Below are 18,351 nucleotides of genomic sequence, written 5' to 3'. Positions count from 1 at the left end.
GAATAATAACTATGATAGTCTTGGATATAATTGGAGAGCAAGGGGAAATTACTGGAAACTTTTAGTCTCTTGGATGATGCAGTGAGATTGGAGCAATATCAAAGGGTTGATTGAGCAAGAAAGATTGTTCTGGAGCGAGAGGTTTGTGGATTGACTGAAACAACATGGAGTCTAGAGACAAGGAGAGAATAACATTCCTAGAACAGGGTCTCACGCAACCCTACAGAATCGAAAAGTGATTTAATATCTGTTGTGTTCCTCATTGGCTTTCAACACTCTGAAAAGGAATCTTACGTGTTGAACAGTGAGGCAAGGAGATGGGAGAGAGGCCTGTGCTGCTGGCTTTTCTTTCCCTACTCTCTTGTGTACCAGGTCTGTAGAACTTTGTGTTTCAGAGGGGACAGAGAAGTCAAAGGAAGGCTATATAGCTGGTCCTAAAGCTGTAGCTGAAAGATAAGAATCTCAATTTCTGAACCCACTTTAAAGTGGATATGTACAACACTTTGGGCTGTGAATCAGTAATAAATAGACCATTCTATCATGTACCTGCAGGCCTCTTGGAGTTCCCAGGGTTGTCTTGCAGAGGCCATTAGCTGCCTTGGAGCTACTAACCCCCACTTTCATTCATTTTATTAGACGAAACAGGAGGGTTGTTAAAGGTGGAGAAAAACTGCTTAATAGAGCTTGAGCTCAACCTGAGAACAGTAAAAATGTCCCTGATACTCACTGTCATGAATATTCAGAAAGAAAACCCAACTGTGATCAATTCATACTCAAGCCTAAGGGATTCTACACCCATTACTTAATGGTGGAAAGGGCAGCATGGAAGTCATCTTTCTGTATTAACCATTCACAAGGGATGACAAATAAACACAAGTAAGGAGAGGAAATAAAGCATAAACTTATTAAAGAGTATGACCTAAAATTTTCAGGTGATATGTCAAGACTCAAAGACAGAAATATTTCTATACTACACATACAAAAATGTATCAAAGGCTTCATAAGCTGTTTGTATTACTGCTGTGGCAATACTTCCACTTCTGAGATCAAAAATATATTACTTAAGCTAATTTGATTTCTTTGTGTGGGAATTTTAGGGGTTTTTTTAGATAACAGAAAGGTCAAATTTTTACTCACAATACAGTGTGATTTCTTAGTTTACAAAAAAATGTGGTTATACCACAAGTGACCTGAGGAGAAAGCACATTGTAACATTATATATAAAAATTATGTTCATAGCTAATAGAATAGGAATAGTAAGTCACCAATCCAATGTGCTGTCCCCAACAGCTAGTAGTGAAATGCATAATCTTGACATTTCCCAATAAGTGTCCAAAATTGGATCTGACTTTAAAAAAAGGCCCATCCCTCTTCCCCTATCAACAAATTAGATATTATTTGAGAAAAGTGTGTTCTTAAGAACTTGGAAGCAAGACCTTTCTAAGGGATGTTGCGTGCAAGGCAATAAAGGGAATCAAAGAGTAAGAAAAAAGTTGACTAACCTAACCCACCTGAGCTCGGCTCACAGGGATCAATGTCCTCATCATCACTGGGACATTCAGCAGAAGCCACAAGGATGTCATCTGTGGTCTGCAAAGAAAACAAATTCAGAAGGTTTACTCAAAGGAACCCACAACATTTTGTTATCATCATCATCATCGTCATCTTCATCCTTATCATTTGTTACCATTGACAACAAAGTAGTACACAAGATAGAACACAGAAAATGAAGTCAAGAAGACCTGAGTTTGAATCCTGCTTCTGACATTTATTAGCTATGTGACAATGGGTAAGTCACTTAACCTCTCTTGTCCTCTGATTGCTCATCTGTAAAATGAAGCAACTGGATTTAATAGCCTTTAATGTCCATGTTTTTCCAAATGTATGATCCAATGAATATATGAAGCATAGTTCTAGCTTATCAAACAGACTGAGTGGATAAGATAGACCAAATGTAATCATCTCCTTTACCAAGACAATGATACAAATGTTCATCTTACTTTTCAGTGGCAACTTACAAATATCAAATGCTTACAATAAAATCTTAGTAGTAGACATCTTTGTGCTATAAAGGGTATGGAAAATGGTGGAAGCTCATTAGGACATACTATCTTTCTTTAATAGATAAGTTACGAACAGTTACTCAGAAAAGGCTAGTGAATAAATAGAACAAGTGGAATTTACTGCAGGCCCAGGGCACAACACCACATGCACTGGTGGGTTTTCTGCATTGTCTGTGTCTGCATGTCTGAAAACAGCAATAATAACATGTTATCCAGAGTTCTATTACTTGGATTTTGAGAATGTGTGATGATGGTTAAGTGCCTTCATGAGGAAACACAGACTAGCATGAGATCCCTACCTATGTTTTACAATAGAACAAAAGGAAGAAAACAGGGTATACCAAAAGGCATTTTCCTCACAAGAGTTAAGATTCTACATTCAAATCTTAGCTTTATGGGGTTTAGACAGTGTTGTGTCACTATTTTCCTTTTGATTATTAAGGCTTCCTAATAAATTAAAGTTCAGGGGAAAATACATTTTATAGCTGATAGAGTAATAAGAAGTGGCAGTTTTCCTTTCAATGTTTTAATTTTCACTGCATTTACAGCAAAAAGATAGTTCCCTAGTCAACTATGCACTATTCTCCACCCACAATTCCCTTGCCCCCTTGTTGTTCTGCTGTTCGTGCCTAATAATCCTCAACACTGGGTCACTCCTAGCATCCATTATCTCTTCTCCTACTCCCTAGTAGTGGAAGGCTACAAAAAAAAATCGGGAAATTGCTATAAATTGATAGCTAATTTCACCTGGGACCTTACCATGACATAGCAATCTTCTGATTGGCTCCCTATCACACTTTCTACCGAGACTCTTTCCAAATCTTCTCCTCAAACTCTGACTATATTCTCTACCCCATCTCTCAGCAGATGTATGACCTTGGCTACTCTCCTAAAATCAAGGCCACCTGTGGTGAGATCACTCCATTCCCCATGACATATCTCAAAATATCTCTATAAATTTACTCCTTTGCTACATTTTTAGAAGATAATGTGACTTCTCCACGCTCAACTGCTCCTCTTTGATCTTATAGTCTCCCTTTTTCTCTTCCTCTCCCTCTCTCCCTCCCTCCTTCACCCTTTCCGTCTCTCTGTCTCTCTCTCTCTGTCTCTGTCTCTCTCACCTCACTCTCTTCTTCCTCTTTCTTTTCAGTCCTCTCATTCACTCCCTCTTTTATTTTCATTTTCAATCTTTTCTTATCTATAGGCTCCTTCTCCACTGTCTAACAAACCTACTTTGAATTCTACAATCCCATCAAACCATCACAGTATATCCTTGGCCCCCTCCTTTCAATGTTAAGTTCCTATAAGATGTAGTCTATCCATTTTTGTGGCGTCATTTTCTCATCACTTCTGATAGGTGAATCTTTTGCTTTTTTACTAGTTGCAAACCACTTCCTGCAGTCTCTTGATGATGGTCACAATTTCCAACAATCTTCACCCCACTATAAACTTGAACCTCACTCCTGGCCCTCCCTGCTACAAGTGCCTTATTTTGCCAGGACCCATTCTTCTTCACTGCTTCCTGTAGTCTCCTCACCCAAACCCTGTATGGAAACTGTCTCCCCAGTTACCAGCATTATTTTATATGTAGTCCTCCCACCCAATAGAATGACTTCCTTTAGGGCAGAGACCGTCTTCTTTTCTTATATTGTAGAACAATGTCTGGCAAATGGTAAATGCTTAATGAATGTCTGTCTATTTATCTATCTGTCGCTACCTGTTCACTCATTAATTCCTTGACTGTCCTAGGCAATCACCCAAATGGTACTGAAACGTGTCTCTCAAAGGTCACCAATGATTTCACCTTAATTTCTAAATTCAATGCTTCTCCCCAGCCATCATTTCCTTTGACCTTTCTTCAGGACTGAGTACTATTAATCACCTATTCCTCACCTTCCTCTCTTGCCTTCTAAGACACATTGGTTTTTCTTCTTCTACCCCTCTTACTACATGTCTCTCAGTCTCTCATTATCCTCTTACCCCCTCGAGTGTCTCCAAAGCTTGATCCCAGGCCATCATTTCTCTCTATATTTTCTAAGCACTTAGCACAGTGCCTGGCACATAGTTCGTGATATATTCTGTATTCTTTTACTTCCATATGCAAATGAATCCCAAATCTATATGTGCAGCCCTAATTTTTTTTGCTGGGTTGAGTTTTCAATACCTTGTTGGACATGTTTACTAGGATTTCCTGGAAGCACCTCAAACTTCTCATGTGCAAAACTTAGCATCTTCCACTCTAAACCTGTCCGTCCTCCCAAATTCTTTATTGCTGTTGATGGCACCACCATCTTCCAATCACTCAGGCTTAAATATTAGAAATTTTTAAAATCTTCTATCTTCCTCAACCCCCACTTCCAATTAGTTCTGAGGTACTGCTCACTCCACACCAGTTGTCTCATTCATCCCTTTTTCTCTATTCACACCTGCCAGTACCCTAATTCAGACCCATAAGTTGTATAGAGTCAGCCTGTCAGTGAAAAGTGGAAATTTGGACTCAGAGGACCTGGATTCAAATTCTGGCTCTGTAGTAACCCATATGACCCTGTACCAGTCACTTTACATTTCTAGGCACCTGTTACTTCACACGACTTCAAAAAAATCTTCTTAATATTCACTCCCCTTTTCAAAACCTTGTATCTCTATTGCCTATAGGATAAACCACAAACTCCTTACCCTGGCATTTAAGCTCTCTACAACCTAGTTCCAACCTGACCTTCCAGGCTGATTATACGTTATTCCGTCTACTCCATGATCCAGCCATAGTAGACTCTTATTCTTCAAATGTGATGTGCTATCTGCCATCTCTGTGTTCTGATAAGCTTCTTAATAAATATTGGTTGGATTGAATTGAATATAAAAGCAGAGAGGTCCACATGATCTAATTGTTTGGTCACATCACCAATCCATTTATAAACACCAAAGGTTGATTTTTCCTCCATTTTTACACTTACGTGCAACACAAAACCCTACCTAGCTATTGTATGCAAATAGTGAGCTTTAATGCAAAATGGTTAAGGAAAGAAATATTCTGAGGCAGAAGAGGAAAAGGAGTTCATTATTTCTGCTGGGAATTAAGGAGATTATGCATATTTAGACATTAATAGCAAGTGCAAAATGGATTTTAAATACTCAATTAAAAGCACTGAATCAAACTAGCCTTGGTCCTAGTTCCAAGAGAAAAGAACAATGTGATGTAGGATTCTTTTCTTCATTAAAGAAGTTCTAAATATATTTGCAAATCATAATGGGAATAAATAGGTTACAAAAAAAGGGGAAGAGGGATGTGCCAAGGAGATAGAACTAGGAATGGGAAACTTCAAAATGCAAAGAGACTTTAAAAGATGAATTAAGAACTAGCTCAAATGAAAATGAAGAAGTATTGATCCATAATCTAAATATAAATAACAGCAAAGGCATGAGTTAGCGTGCCAGTCGGGGACTGTTCCATAAGGCTTAGCACTTAATCATTTTGAGTCTTTGTAGAAGAATTTCTTTCTTTTTTTCTGCTGCTTTTATTTGGAAAGAAAAGTTCAAAACAGTCAGTTTTTTAAAAGGAGCTACAGTTATTAACGCCTATGATAAATGCTAGCAATTTGCATGAATGTCAGGTCGGGATTCTTTGATTAAACAAGGATTTAAAAGGCAAAGGAACAAATGTCCTTTTGGCCCAGAAAGTTCAGTTGGATAACATGAAAACTGATATGATAATAACAAGTGATTCAATTACACGGCCTTGTAGGTCAACTGTTCCAGTTCCCCTTACAAAAGATAATCTGTTTTTCAACAGCCAGATTTTTTTATTGGAAAAGTTACTTTGATCATAAATAACAGGTGTGTGTGTGTGTGAATAGTAGGTTTTAATTTTTTTAATTTTAAATATAATTTGTCTTTTTTTTCCATTTAGGTAATTTGATGTTTAGTTAAAACTAATACATATAGTAAGAAATACTAGGAAGGAAAAAAAGCTGAAATTAAAAAATGTCTGTATAGTGCCACATTAGCAACAAATTGCATTTATCTATTTGTATTAAATTGCTACATGTATAAATAATCATAGCTCTAGAACTGAAAGGAACCTAAAATGGTAGATGTGAAAATTGACATATGGGTTAGTCTCAGTGGCTTGCAAGTCTATTTATGCATTGATGTCATGATAGAGGAATTGCATGGTGTAGTGAATAGAGGTCTGGCCTTGCAATCAGGAAGACGATGGTTCAAGTTCTGCCTCTGATACATACTAGCTGTGTGACACCTGGGCTGTCACTTAACTTCTTAGTGGGCTAGCTAACCCAGTAAGTGACTAAACTACATGCAAGTTGTTGATCTACTGATAAAATCACTGGTGTGGACAAAAGACAAAAAGACAAATAGTGGGTGTATTGGGACTCTGGCCATCTGCTTCTCCACTATGAGTCGGAGTGGTCATAATTGCAAAGTGTTCACTTTCATATTAACTTGTGGATGCAAAAAGCCCTGAACTGGACTGTAAGTAGAGACAGATCTGGGTTCTAATCCTAGCTCTGCCAACTAACTAGCTGTATGACATTGACCAAGTCACTAAACATCTCTCAATCTTGGTGTCTTTGTAAAATGATGTCATAGAAAGACCCTTTTACCCTAAAATAATGATCTAATGGATCTTTTCCCGCTTCAATATTCTATTAAATTGCTGTAATATAGGAACTATAATTACAAAAGCCACTGATCTGAAGACAATTTTTGTTTATGAAAATCTATCCTATATTTCAGGGTCGTATAAGTTAATTTATGTTTTTTTCAAATTACTGCCCTCGGGGCAGCTAGGTGGTGCAGTGGATAGAGCTCTGGCCTTGGAGTCAGGAGGGCCTAAGTTCAAATTTGGCCTCAGACACTTGACACTTACTAGCTGTGTGACCCTGGGCAAGTCACTTAACCCCGATTGCCTCACCAAAAACAAAACAAACAAACTACTGTCTTCCACATTTAACAACATGCTGGAACAATTCCAAAGCAAGTGAAAAGTAAAAAGAGACATTACCTTCCACAGAACAGGATACCTGAAGTCAATAAACAGTACCTCCTTTAGTACTTCCATAGCTTCTGTCATTTCTAAAATTAACATACAAAAACTTAATTCTAGGGCTAGTTCCTGTATGTGTGTGTGTGTGTGTGTGTGTCTGTATTTTAAATCAGTGTTTTTAGAAGTATGATCTGGTCTGTTAGTTTAAAATGTAGGTCACACAAAAATACAATGTATTTTTGAAAGTCATTATCATATTTATTTTCTGCTATTTTTAAATGTTCTATGTTAATATTAGGGTCTAGTGAGCAGGGTCTTCCATAAGTAAGAATGCCATTCACTTTACTACAAGAATATATAATACTGAAAAGCACAAAGAAATACAAATGAAAATACAAGGATATGCTCACTGTATTTCAGCACAGTAATTAACAAGTTAAAATACTTCTAGGAGAATCAACTGGAGACCATGAAATATCTAAGAATAAAGTGATTTTATCCCTTGCCACACCTTGAATTTTTCAAGGTCTGGTGCTTCTCTAATAATACTTGATTTTATGTTAGTGGGAATAGGGAGTGACCATGAATGGTAAAGAGGAATAATTGGATGGGACAGAAAATGTATTTATTAAAAATTCTGTAAGTTTACCATGTAGCAAAACTCAAATTTTTCTTATCTCTACAGGTTTACATGTAAGACTATCCTTATGTTAGTCCTTTAAGGCCTGAAGGGGCAAAACCAATAATTTCAAAATATACTCACTTTGAATCATGTCTTCATTAAAAAACAAATTTAATCAGTCCCTATATAGTTTTTCTTCCATAGTATTACATCATTTTTTGAATAAATTGAAGAATCCACAGCTAGAGTTGAATACCCAGTAGCTCATTCTCTGCTATAAAATAACTTCTGTTAATTAAAAACAATGATTATTAAAGCTCTTATTTCTTACTACTCTAGCTAAACCATGTGTAATAAACTAAGTCATTTTTTCACTTCTAATGGGTGATAATGACTTTCAGGATTGAAATCTGATTACCTCTGTTAAAAAAAATAAAAATAATCTAGTTACACATTACAGGCATAGTGATACAGTCAGTGCTAAGAGTAAGGGAGCAGGGCCTAATCCCTGCTGCAGGGGAGGCTAAGACTTGTGAATCTCTTACAGAGATCCGAGATTTAGGAGGATAAAAGTCAATGCCACTAATATAATATGTCTCTCGGAGTGGAGAACCACTAGGCTGGCCAGGGTAGGGCAAAATTAGGCTGTGAAAGGCTGCTACTCTTCCAGCCTGGGAGAGACAGGGAGATTCAACCTCAAAATAAATGAGAGAGAGAGACAGAGAGACAGATGCAGACAGAGATAAAAACTGACACAGAGGGAAAAAAGGAAAGAAGGAAGGGAGGGAGGGACACAGAGAAATAGAGACAAATACAGAGAGACACAGAAAGATACAGAAAGACAGAGAGAGAGATAAAACAGAGAAAGAAAGAAAAGAAAGAAGAAAAAAGTGAAAGGATAGAAAGAAAAAAAGAAGGAAGAAGGAAAGAAAAAAGAATTAAGAAGGAGAAGAGAAGAGGAGAAGAAGAGAGAGAAGGGAGAGAAGAAAGGAAGGGCAAACTCTGGTCTTGGAGTCAAAAGATTTGAGTTACAGGTCTGGCACCAACATTACTAGGTATGTTGCACTGGACAACTCTTTGAGCCTCAATTTTCCCAGCAATAAAATGGGGGTAATAATACTTATACTACCATGGTCACTGCTTTAGAACTGGAAGTGACATTAGAAATCATCTAGTTTAAACCTTTAATTTTTCAGATATGAAAACTGATGACCAGATAAAGGAAGCAAATTGTTCAATTTCTTGAGTAATTGACTTGGGATTCATACCCAAGTACTCTTATTATTATTTTTTTAATTAAGTTAAATTAATTTTTAATAAAAATATATTTTCTCTCCCTCCCACTTTCCCCCATTGAAAAATAAAACTAAATACAAAATTCCAACAAATATGTATGGTCAAGCAAAGCTAATGTCAAAAATATATACTTAAATACAAATCAAATATTCTTTCCCTCATACCACACTCTCCTTCTCCGCTACCTATTTCTCAAGATGGTGCAAGGACAGCTATTTGTAAACCTTAAAAATTATAGAGAATTGCATTGTTATGTTTGTAAAGCCAATCAACTGAACCTCTCCATTTATTTTCTTCTTCCTTTATGCCCATTGGTTTAGGCCCCAACTCTACAGTCATCTAGCAATGTTCACTCACTGTGCTATTTTAACCAATGACATATGCCTCATCTCTTCTCTAGAAATACATGAACTGTAATCCTATAAAATATCCATTAGTGTTAAGGCAAAGTGGCCAAGGGCTAGAGGATTTTTCCAGGAAGTGGAAAAGCAAGTACATTATCTAGAATTGCTTTCAACTTTTGGAAGATAACTCATGAAAGTTATTAAATATCTTATTATTTTAATAACTTATTAAATGCATTTCTTATTAAATAACTTATTAAATATTTCTAAGTCTTAGATTCTCCCTCCTTCCTACTATGGGACCATGAGATCATAGATTTGGTCAAAAGGGACCTTGGAAAGCATTAAATCCAATCCCATGATTTTACAAATAATGAACCTCTGGCATAGAGAGGTTAAGTGATTGCCCAAAGTCATTCAACTAGTGTCTGAAGCAGGATTCAAATTCAAGTCTTCTAGACTCCAAGTCTAATATTCTATCCATTATACCACTTGGATGCCTAGGTTGATGTCTTCTGCTGCTGGTAAACATGTTTACAATGAAACCTATTAACAAATATAACTGAGTATGGTACAAACCAAGTATAAAAGCTGAAAAGGCAAGATGGCATAGTGAAAAAGATCACTGAATTCAGGGCTAGAAAAACCTGGATTCAAGTCCCAGCTCTGTCACTTGCTAGCTTGGGACCTTGGTCAAATCACTTCTCTCCAGGCCTCAGTTTCCTCAACTATAAAATTAGAGAGTTGGATTATATTGTCTCTAAGATACCTTTCAGATCTAATATTCAATAAGTCTATGGAATACAAAAGAGAAATGTGGAAGTCTTGTTAGGTGTAAGATGCTTGAGAAGTCACTAAATCGCTACCTACCTCAGTTTCCTCATCTATAAAATGGGGATAATAATAGGCTTTACCTCCCAGGGTTGTAAGGATCAAATAAGATAATATTTGTAATGTGCCTTGCAAATCTTAGTGCTATGTAAATGCTAGTTATGAACCATTTTGGGGGGACACTGACAGTGAGAAGAGAGGAAGAAGGAAAGCCAGTAATAGGAAAAGAAAAAGAGTATTAGCTGCATTTCTTGATATAAATCAGGACATCATGTATTGGTGTGGCTGAGAGACGTGAGAAACTATACATGTGAAAGTTGTAGTTAAGTTCAGGCTAGTACATTGCTGCAGTAGGTGGTCTATGGAAGAAATTTTGTTGTTGGTGGTGGTGGTGGTGGTGGTTTTTTTTTCCCTGCCTGAAGCCTAACGCCTTTATCTCTTTATCTCTGTAACCTTTGTTTCAAAGTTGCTATTCTGCCCTTAAATTTGGGGGTTTAAAGCACAGAACCAGAAAATCCTAGAGTTGCACAGAATCTTGGAAGTCATCCATTTCAATGTGTACAGTGCAGTAATACTCTCGCTAAGATACCTCTGAATACCTTCAGGAATTCTGAAGGATCTCACTAACATGCACAGCAGCCCATTCCATTTTTGTACAGGACCAAAGGTTAGAAAGCTGTTCTCTGCCTCTTGGAAAGCCTCTTTTCTAGCTAACCATCTCCAATCTTCTTATATCAAATGATTTCAAGTTCTCACACTGTCATGGTCGCTCTCCTCTGAATGGGTCCATTCATCAGCGTCCCTCTTAAAATGTGGTATCCAGAACTGAACACAGTCCTCCAGGTGTGGTTTCACAATTGCCAAGCATATGGTGGGGATTCTTCTTCTTCTTTGATCTGGACACTATTCCATTGATGTAACCTAAAATCACATTAGCTTCTTTCGAAGCTACACCGCAGTCTTGGTTCTTATTGAGCTTGGGGTCAACAAATGCCTCCTCTTCTTCAGGTCAATTTCATGTGAACAGCTATTAAGCCTAAGTTTCCCTCACTTCCTGGAAGGCAGCTCATATGGCACCTTCTGCAGGTCTTTCCTAGCCTCCCTGGCCCACCCCAACTGTTAATTCTTTTTCCTCTCAGATTACTTTGCTTCTATTATGTGTATGTCTTGTATATACCTAGTTATCTCTCTTTTGCCTCCCTGATTAAACCTAAGCTCCTTAGCAGAAGGAAAGGTTTTTGTCTTTTTTTGTATCCCCAGTATGAGCTCAGTGCCTGACTTACATTAAGCGCTTAATAAACACTTGTTGACTGACTGTCCTCTAACTTGGACCAGTACAATTATACTTTTTTGAGTCAAATTCTGAATATTACCTTTATCTATGTTTAGCATAATCTTGTGAGTTTGGGCCCATCGTTTTAACATGCTGAGATCAGTCTGCCTCCTTATTCTGTCATTCGTTGTATGTATAGCCACCTTAACAGAAACAGGCATTCTGATGAGATATTTTTAAACACCTATTTCTCAGTATTATATAAAACTTTGCCCACCTGCCTATTGGGAGACAAGATCTAACAAAACCCAGTTCTTTAATGCATCCTTTATCTTAGCCACAACTGAATATCTAAGAATTGCTTTTTTTGTATTTCTCTTTAAGAAGAAGGGGGGGGTGGATGCAATAAAAGAACTCAGCCCAATAGATGTCCTTGTAGAAATCATCAGGATATGAAAAATCAGGAGGTGGTTCAAGTGGGAAAAAAATCAAATTTCATTTTGAAGGTTGAATTAACGGAGCAATTTTCTAGCCAACACTGTGTAATTTAAATTTAATTTACTGTGTTTGGAGCTGCCTCTCTATGACTGGTCGTTGAGACAGTTGCAGAAACTCAAATATGTCACATTAATCAATTCTATTCTTCAGTTTGTATTTCCCCTGGTGTTTATAACCTTTTCAGAAAAGAGGCAACCTGCTGAAAGAGACAGACTAGTGATGAAGCAGGGGTATTGGCTTTAGATAAGAGTCCATTTGGACAAGTGTCTCTAACAGCGTATTTAACCTCTCTCAGGTCAGAGTGGTGCCTTGATCATCCCTGGCTGAGAACAGTCTGCACACACATACTCAATGTCTATTCTCATTCTAAATCTGTTCTTTCAACGATATTTAGGACTCCACACCTTAAGGGATGGGGAGAACTTGGGGAGGATTTAGATAACAGAAATGCCTTCTGCATGGGGAGATAGAGCTTTGAGAAAATGCTATGAGCACTTGAAATGCCTTACCCCAGAAGGATATGACTTTCTGGTAAACGGAAATCAACTGTTAAGCTTTATCAAGGGTATAGTAAAAGAGAATGGGCTCAAACTACAGCCAACAGTCAGGACCATCCTCAGTGTTAAGTAATCAGGACTTAATACATCCTAGTGCCTTGGGGAAAGTGCCAGATTCAGGGTCAGAAGACATGGGTTTGATTCCTGGTTCTATCACTATCTATGTGACTTTAGGCAAGCCACTTTGGACCTTAGGTTTCTCACCTCTAAAATGACCAGATTGGACCTCTTCCACTTTATTTCTATGATCCAGTGAAATACTTTATTTATTAAATTTAACTTCTAGACTAGAATTACAGTTATATATTGAAGTGGCTCAGAAACCAGAGATCACTGAGTAACAGATTTGAAGGTAGAAAGGACCTTAGAAGTCATCAAGTCCAATCCCCTCACTTTATAGACAAGGAAACTGAGGCACTAGAGGTTGTGACTTGCATTTTCTAGCACATAGTAGGCACATGATAAGTACTAGCTAATTGACCGATTCTCAGGGTCACATAGCTTACAAGTGTCTGAGGCCAGATATACAAACCTATCTTGGCTCTATTTTCAGCCTCAGAGGGAGGATCCTTTCCCATTCTTTGACTTTTGAAGTCCAGTGTAGATGAGTAAGTTTTAAGTATTTCAATGTAGGAATTTGCTGTTCCTTTAAATAAAAATGTTTATTATGATAATCAGCACATTGCTATTTTGTAAGGTGAAGAAACTATTATATATGAAAAGAGGATAAAGAAACCAAGTACGTGCTATTCTTCTATTTCAACCAACAGTAACATTCTAAAACTTTATTATGTATTTCTTTTACTTCCCAGCTTTAAGTAGCCCTGAAGAAAATAAGTCAGCAAAAACTGAAATGAAAGTAGAAGCAACAACATCTACCAAAAAACAATCCTATTTGGTAAGGAAATGAAGAAATCCGCAAGTTATCACAAGAAGGCAATTGAGAATGTAATGTCTACAAATGAAACACTAACTTATTCTCAATATTTAATTGAAAAACAGAAAATTTGGTTCCCAATCAGCCATATCATATCCTGCTGGTGGAAGGTGAATGCTTCTTTTTTGTTAGAATTGTTTTTACACAATAACAAAACAACCAATTGAAAAATTAATTTATCTAGCTAGTTGTTTCTGCTTATGTGACACTATTTATATTGCATATTGTCACCTGATGTATTTATTTTTCTTACTGAAATAAGTAAAGCAACTTGGTTGTTTGGCATTGTGTAGCTTAGCCTTAGTGTGACATAGGTAAGCAACTGGTAGACATTTGGTTCTGTCTGATACTTTGCTCTGTATGAAACTGCCCTGGGAGATAGAGTTTCCTGTCTGGTTTCCATGAGATATTCTCATAGTGTCCCCAAAAGACTCGTTACTGGTTGAGCTGCCCTGGGGAAATCATGTAGGCCTCTGAATTAGCTTCAGAGATTATTGGAGCAATGTCTGGGCCATTGTGCCTCTGACCTAACAAGAAGGGGATTTGGCAGAAACATATTTATTTCGTTACCTACAAAAAAGCCAGGAAAAGAAAATCAAGATAATTATGATACTTATTCATGACAACAATAAAACCGATCAATTTGGTTTAAAAAAGGTTTAATTGTTTATTAACTAAATTACTTAATCAATTCACACAATCTGATGACTGCTTGCTTACTAATTTAGCTTCAAATTGCCCCAAACCAGACTTTCTCAGCTTATTTGTTGTCCTTCTCCAAACCAAGTATTAGAGTCCACACAGAAAATAAAAGAGACTAATATTTAAAGATGAAGAACAGGAGATGTCAGTACAGTGTAGGTCACCAGCAAAACAGCATAAATGATGACTTGAACAACAACAGCACACTGGGCAAATGTGCAAGGCACCGAGCTGTGGAGGATACAGAAAGGTGTACTAAATACACCTGCTCCCAAGGACTCTATACTGATTTGGTATAAGGAATTCTGAACCAATGAATTGTAAAGAAAACAAACCTGTCCATATCAGGTCACTCTTCCTTGAAGTTAAAAAGTCCATCCCTATCAGAGGTGGTTCAGGGAACTGAGCACTGAACTTGGAGTCAAGAAGACCTGTTTTCAAATCCTGCCTCAGATACTTACTGGTTATGTGACCCTGAACAAGTCAGTTAACTTCCCAGCCTCAATTTCCTCATATATAAAATGAAGATAATCATAGGAGCTGCTTCACAGACCGACTTGTTGTTAGGACTAAAACAGGTTTCATATATACATGTATATGTATATATATATATGTATATTATATATACACACACACACATACATATATATATACATATATCTCACTTTGCAGACCTCAAAGTGCTATAGAAATGCTAACCATTATTAGCTATTTTTAGTTTTATTATTTTATTTACCCAGGCAGGGATGGGTGGTACTATCCTGGGGTTTAGGGCCAAGTCTCAGCCAGTACTAAATAAATACCTATTTGTTATTTGATGTGCATATGTGAACATGAGTATTCATGAATATTTAGGACAAATCTTAAGTGTCCCTGAAAAACTGCCAGCCTTCACATTCCTCTAATATCCTCTCCCAGTTGATGCCCTGGGCTATTACAAAAAGTGACTGTAAATCAGCTGTCTGTTTGGAACAGAGACAGACAAGAAAGGCACTCCATTTTCTTCAGCCTTCTCTTCCCTATTTAAAATGTATGCAACTGGCCCCAGTTCAGGAGGAGTGACTTATAAGGAAAAACTCCACGGAGGCTAAGAGGTGGCAGGAATTTACTGGTTCTGACACATGGTTTCATTTACATTAGAAACTAGTTGTTCTAAAGGGCATGATTTAAATACATGAAGAACAGGATAGGGAGGAAGATTCTGAATGAAGCTGTGCTAGAAAAGTGGAAGGAAATGACATCATTCTTTTACACAGACACACAGACACACACACACACACACAGAGGAAGAAAACAGACTAAGGGAAACTTTAGAGTTTAAAAGAAAATTTTTACTATGACTTTCTTTCTCTTAGAACATAAGACAATCCAGACAGTTTGGCAGCAGCTCCAAACAGTAAATTAATTTTTACAGTGTTGGCCAGAAATCACCATTAGATTAGGTGCCAAGTAGTAATTATCATTTTTTTTTCTTCTCACCTCTCCCTCCCCCCCACTCTCTAGCACCTAGTTCAATGCTTTTCACAATATAGGTCTTTCATATAGTTGAATGAATGAGTGATATAGTTTCTGTTGTTTAATATTTTCTCGCTATTAATCATAAAAATCCCTCAAGGCTTAAAAATATTATATGCTGCACTTCATCCTCCCCCCACCCCCAAAGAAACAGGAATGATAATAGCTGTTTTTAGCTTCTTAAGAAGATACTGGAGTTTTGCAAATGTGGGAGATCCACATCTAAAACAACACATTTGCTTTCAAAATTTCTTTGATGCATTGATCAGTTTTACTTATTTTTTCCCTCTTCTTTTTTTCCCTTTTTCTATAAAAAATGTTATTTGTTATAGGAATGGATCTATGGGAGGGGAATGGGCAGGGTATTGGAAGAAATTCTGGCGATATTAAAAAAAATGTCAATAAAAGATTTTTTTAAAAGACATTGGAATAATTTATAATTCTGTATTCTAACAAAATAGGACTTGGCAACATTGTTATAAATGCTGCTCAAGTAGTATATGAATGGAGGGATAGAGAGAAAATATGATGCGTGAAGCAGGGTGATAAAAGGTAGGGACCCTTTCCCATCTAGAGATCTGTTCACTTCTGCAAAGCTTATTTTCTAATTTTCAAGTGTTGATCATTTCTTAAACTTATAGCAAAACGTGGAGATACAATTCTAAATTGGTGGCTATCTCCAATATATGAAACACTGGTTATATTATTATGACCAAAAAGATTACCCAAAAGAGTTACTAATTGAGTCTATTAGCAATCTACAAATAGTCCAAATAAGCTTAATGTTTGCAAAGGACAAAATTAGGGATGTTCTCTAATTCAAATCTGGGTCCCTATCAAATTCACAGAACTTTTAGAAGTAGAGAAGACTTAAAATTAATTTAAATCAATATTCCTATTTTAGCAGGTGAGTTCATTGAAACCTAGAAAGGTAAGTAAATAAATAGTAGTTTGGGGATAAAACACTCCCAGTCCTTCAAGGTTGTTCTGCCACACCATTTTGTCTCTCATCTCAGAAAGCTTATTTTTAACTATTCTACTAAAACTCACATCCATCCATCCACCCACACACATACACACACACGTGTGTATATATACAAATGTATGTCTCACCAATATGTAAACCATATACATACCAAATATATACATATATATATATATAATCAATATGTAAACCACTAAAATAAATGAGATTAAATGGTGGGGTGGGGAAGAATTATTCTAACAGAAGTTCAATTTAAGTTAGAATTTAAAATGACTTTAAAAAAACAACAAAGCTTTCTAATTTCATAAAACTATAAACCCAAAGACTGTCATAGCCATAGCTTTATCTAGCCACTAAAGGACACAGTCAATTCAGAAAGCTCCTGTTTACTTTAAAAATAATATTGCCAAGAGATGCTCCTAAGATGATTTTCAAAACCTCCTTTCTTGTAGATTATACCCTGTGTCTCAGCACATAAGTTCAGTACTCATCTCCTAAGGGCAGAGAGATAATCTATATTTATTGCATTTTTTCCCTATTTCTTTTTCCATGTCCTGGAACTTTGCAGGGCATGATGGGTAAGGCATCAACTGAATAAACTGTTTTTCTCTCATTAAGTCATTGAGGGAAATCCACACAATTTCCTTTCTCTCTCTCTTTCTCTCTCATTAACTGTTTCCACAATGCAAGGGCTAATGAGACATTTAACTTTGCCCCTGCTCATACAGCCATCATTATGGTTTGGGTAAATTATCTTATTACTTCTCCTAAATGACTGAACAAGAGTGACCATTTATTCTTGGGATTGGTATACCGAAAGGCTAATCTAGAAGTTCACTGTAGAATCACTGTATTCTCCTTTACAAAACAATGTGAAAATGGGAGAATGAATCAGACTCTCCATAGTGTTGAGCATTCCCCAAGGGTGCCAACTTTGAAATGAGAAGTTCTGGATGGAAATTCTAATTCTACCACCTACTACCTGAGTGGTCTCGGATCGGGTTACAGGTTCCCACCTCTCGTCTTGGATCTCCAAGCCAGAGTTTAATCATCAATAAAATAAGGAGGTTGGACTACATGATTTCTGAGTCTCTTCTACCTCCAAGCCCCATAACCAAAAACATTAGGGTGGCAGAGATGTGAGGGAAGCAACACTCTCTCTCCCTCTCATCAATGCCCCTCTCATTACTCAGGGCAGAGGCCCTGTCAGTTGGTGCACTTTATATTTCATAGAAGTTACTGTGCCTTAGTGAAAAGTGTTAAATGTGGAGTTAGATGTGGATTTGTGTCCTGGTCCTACCACTTGGTAGCAGAATCACCTTGGGCAAATCAATTTATCTCCCAAAGCCTCATTTTGTGCATCTGGTAAAAAGAGTTAATAATATTCACCCTGAGCAGCTAAGATGAGATAATGTAGATAAAGTTACTTGTAAACTATGAATGACTTTGCAAATGTAAGAATTATTTGAGTAGAACTTTTCAATTCAATTCACTGAACATTTATTAAATGCCTAGTATGTGCCTGGCACTGTGCTGAGCCAGGAGGATACAAAAAGAGGTAAAGATAGTCCTCACTCCCAGGGAATTTACCGTTTTACTAGCATATAGTCCTCATTAGAGGTTCCTACAATAATTTAGGCAAGAGATAATGAGAGAATCATTGTTCAAAGGAAAGAGGATTGCATTCGGAATCAGAGTATTGCCTATGTGGTGCTGGGAAAATCAC

General features: G+C 37.0%; 1 protein-coding gene across 21 annotated transcripts in view; it reads right to left on the bottom strand.

Annotated features, from left to right (window-relative positions):
- The window catches only part of NRXN1 (neurexin 1), a 1,385,770-nt gene that overhangs the window by 35,956 nt on the left and 1,331,463 nt on the right, over positions 1-18,351 (bottom strand). For 14 of the 21 annotated variants that reach the window (XM_027865387.1, XM_027865392.1, XM_027865391.1 and 11 more), the window contains one exon: positions 1,503-1,590. In XM_027865387.1, the coding sequence (XP_027721188.1) occupies positions 1,503-1,590 (88 nt within the window). The remainder of the gene's footprint in view (positions 1-1,502; positions 1,591-18,351) is intronic. The other 7 variants (XM_027865388.1, XM_027865393.1, XM_027865398.1 and 4 more) reach the window with 1 other exon arrangement.

Source organism: Vombatus ursinus, unplaced genomic scaffold (assembly GCF_900497805.2).
Source record: "Vombatus ursinus unplaced genomic scaffold, bare-nosed wombat genome assembly UNPS02014778.1, whole genome shotgun sequence".
Taxonomy (NCBI): domain Eukaryota; kingdom Metazoa; phylum Chordata; class Mammalia; order Diprotodontia; family Vombatidae; genus Vombatus; species Vombatus ursinus.
Note: the sequence above shows the minus strand (reverse complement) of the source record. Positions and strands in the feature narration are given on the sequence as shown.